The sequence below is a fragment of the Gymnodraco acuticeps genome, unplaced genomic scaffold, assembly GCF_902827175.1.
Source record: "Gymnodraco acuticeps unplaced genomic scaffold, fGymAcu1.1, whole genome shotgun sequence".
NCBI classification, from domain to species: Eukaryota; Metazoa; Chordata; class Actinopteri; order Perciformes; family Bathydraconidae; genus Gymnodraco; species Gymnodraco acuticeps.
In genome coordinates this window covers 19,795-21,891 of record NW_022990574.1, presented here as the reverse complement: position 1 = coordinate 21,891, position 2,097 = coordinate 19,795, and the positions used below count along the sequence as shown (strand labels likewise).

The window sequence follows — 2,097 nt, the reverse complement described above, 5'->3', positions numbered from 1 at the left end:
CACTCTGTTTCTGATTGGTCCACCACCGTTTACAGCAGCCGAACATCAGTGATTATGTTTTACAATGGCGTTTGTTAGCAACCAGGAAATGACACCAGTGATGACAAACAGGTGAGAATGCTGCGTGGGGTCTGGGGGCCGTGTTGGGGGGACGTTGGGGGGCTCGCTGCTCCACCCTTTGAGGCTCGAGGAGCGGACAGTGTGAGCTGCGTTACTGGGGTCGTTTCCTGGTTGTTGCGAGACACCGAGGAACTCAGGCTGAGCACACAGACGTGAGTGTGTGGAGAACTGTGAGTGGAGATCCACGGACCCACGGCTGAGAAAAGATAAGGCTGAGAGAGTGTGTGTGAGACAGCGAGACACAGCGAAACCCAGCCCGAATACACACACCCGCAGCCTGGCTGGGAGTTTGTGTGTGTGCTCACACACCGACTCCCAGCCTCGCCGCGTCCCGCCGTCTCAGGGAGGAGAAATCGGCGGAGCTGCAGCTGAGAAAAGATTGAGAGTGTGTGTGTGTGTGTGTGTGTGTGTGTGTGTGTGTGTGAGGAAAAGGACCAATCCACGGACTTAACCTAACGGCTCCGTGGACGTAACGTAGCGGCTTCATGGATTGGTCCATTTGGGTATGGGCACGTCACTGTACCCAGGAAGAAAAAGATAAATGTCCATCGAGGCGTTCTGGGGCAGCACAGACAGGTCTTCTCTGTGTTAGAGTGTTACTCGCTACAGGGTGCACTTTGAGGGTTTGTGAGGAGGGGTAATAACCAGAAAAGCATGACATGTAGTGCCCTCCTCTCTCCAGGAGCACCTCCCCACCTTCCTGTTTAACGGATACGAGGACCTGGACACCTTCCAGCTGCTGGAGGAGGAGGACCTGGACGAGCTGAACATCAGAGATGCTCAGCATCGAGCTGTCCTGCTGACCGCCGTGGAGCTGCTGCAGGAGGACGAGGGTAACACATCCCAAACACACGTTGTTTAACCTCCTCGTGGGCCTTTGAGAAGAGCTGTCAGCTACAAATCAAATATTGTTATTATATTTATTGATGTATTCTCTCCGCAGACCTCGTTAACACAACAGAGCCAGCTTTATCCGACTCTCTTGAAATCAACATATGTGATGTTTCCTCAAGGTGACGCTCTCCCCCTGGTGGTTGTGCTTTGTATCGCAGGAAGCAGCGATCCAGAGCGTCAGGTCGTTCAGGAGAAACTGATTCAGCGTCGAGGAATAACCGGAGATTCTCCTCGAGACTCAGGGTGCTACGAGAGCAACGAGAACCTGGAGAACGTTATCGAGAACCTGGAGAATGTGAAGGAGATTCTGGAGAACGGTAACGAGATCTCGAGCCCCCCCCTGATCTTCCTCTTCTTCCTCTTCATCGATGGTCTCCAGCTCTTCTTCTTCACGCTCCAATATTTCAGTTTCTGCTCCTCTGGAAACTCTGCTGTCGTCACATTATCTGCTTCTTCTTCAAGTTCCTCCATCTTTGAATCTGTTCTTGTCTCTAAAAGGGCTCTGAGAGAGGACTCTTTAAAGTAGAGACACTACATACTGATATACACCTGAACATCAGCAGGAGAGGACTCTTTAAAGTAGAGACACTACATACTGATATACACCTGAACATCAGCAGGAGAGGACTCTTTAAAGTAGAGACACTACATACTGATATACACCTGAACATCAGCAGGAGAGGACTCTTTAAAGTAGAGACACTACATACTGATATACACCTGAACATCAGCAGGAGAGACTCTTTAAAGTAGAGACACTACATACTGATATACACCTGAACCTCAGCAGGAGAGGACTCTTTAAAGTAGAGACACTACATACTGATATACACCTGAATATCAGCAGGAGAGGACTCTTTAAAGTAGAGACACTACATACTGATATACACCTGAACATCAGCAGGACGAGGACTCTTTAAAGTAGAGACACTACATACTGATATACACCTGAACATCAGCAGGAGAGGACTCTTTAAAGTAGAGACACTACATACTGATATACACCTGAAACATCAGCAGGAGAGGACTCTTTAAAGTAGAGACCACTACATACTGATATACACTGAACATCAGCAGGAGAGG

At 49.1% G+C, this 2,097-nt stretch overlaps 1 protein-coding gene across 1 annotated transcript; it reads left to right on the top strand.

The window, feature by feature from the left end:
• Positions 1–802: 802 nt before the first annotated feature.
• On the top strand, positions 803–1,642 carry LOC117553819 (SAM and SH3 domain-containing protein 1-like; the record flags this gene model as incomplete). The annotated part of the gene is given in 2 exon segments (XM_034227888.1): positions 803–953; positions 1,173–1,642. Coding segments are annotated over 2 exon segments (519 nt in total), but the record flags the coding sequence as incomplete, so codon positions are not given.
• Between the last annotated feature and the right edge of the window lie 455 nt (positions 1,643–2,097).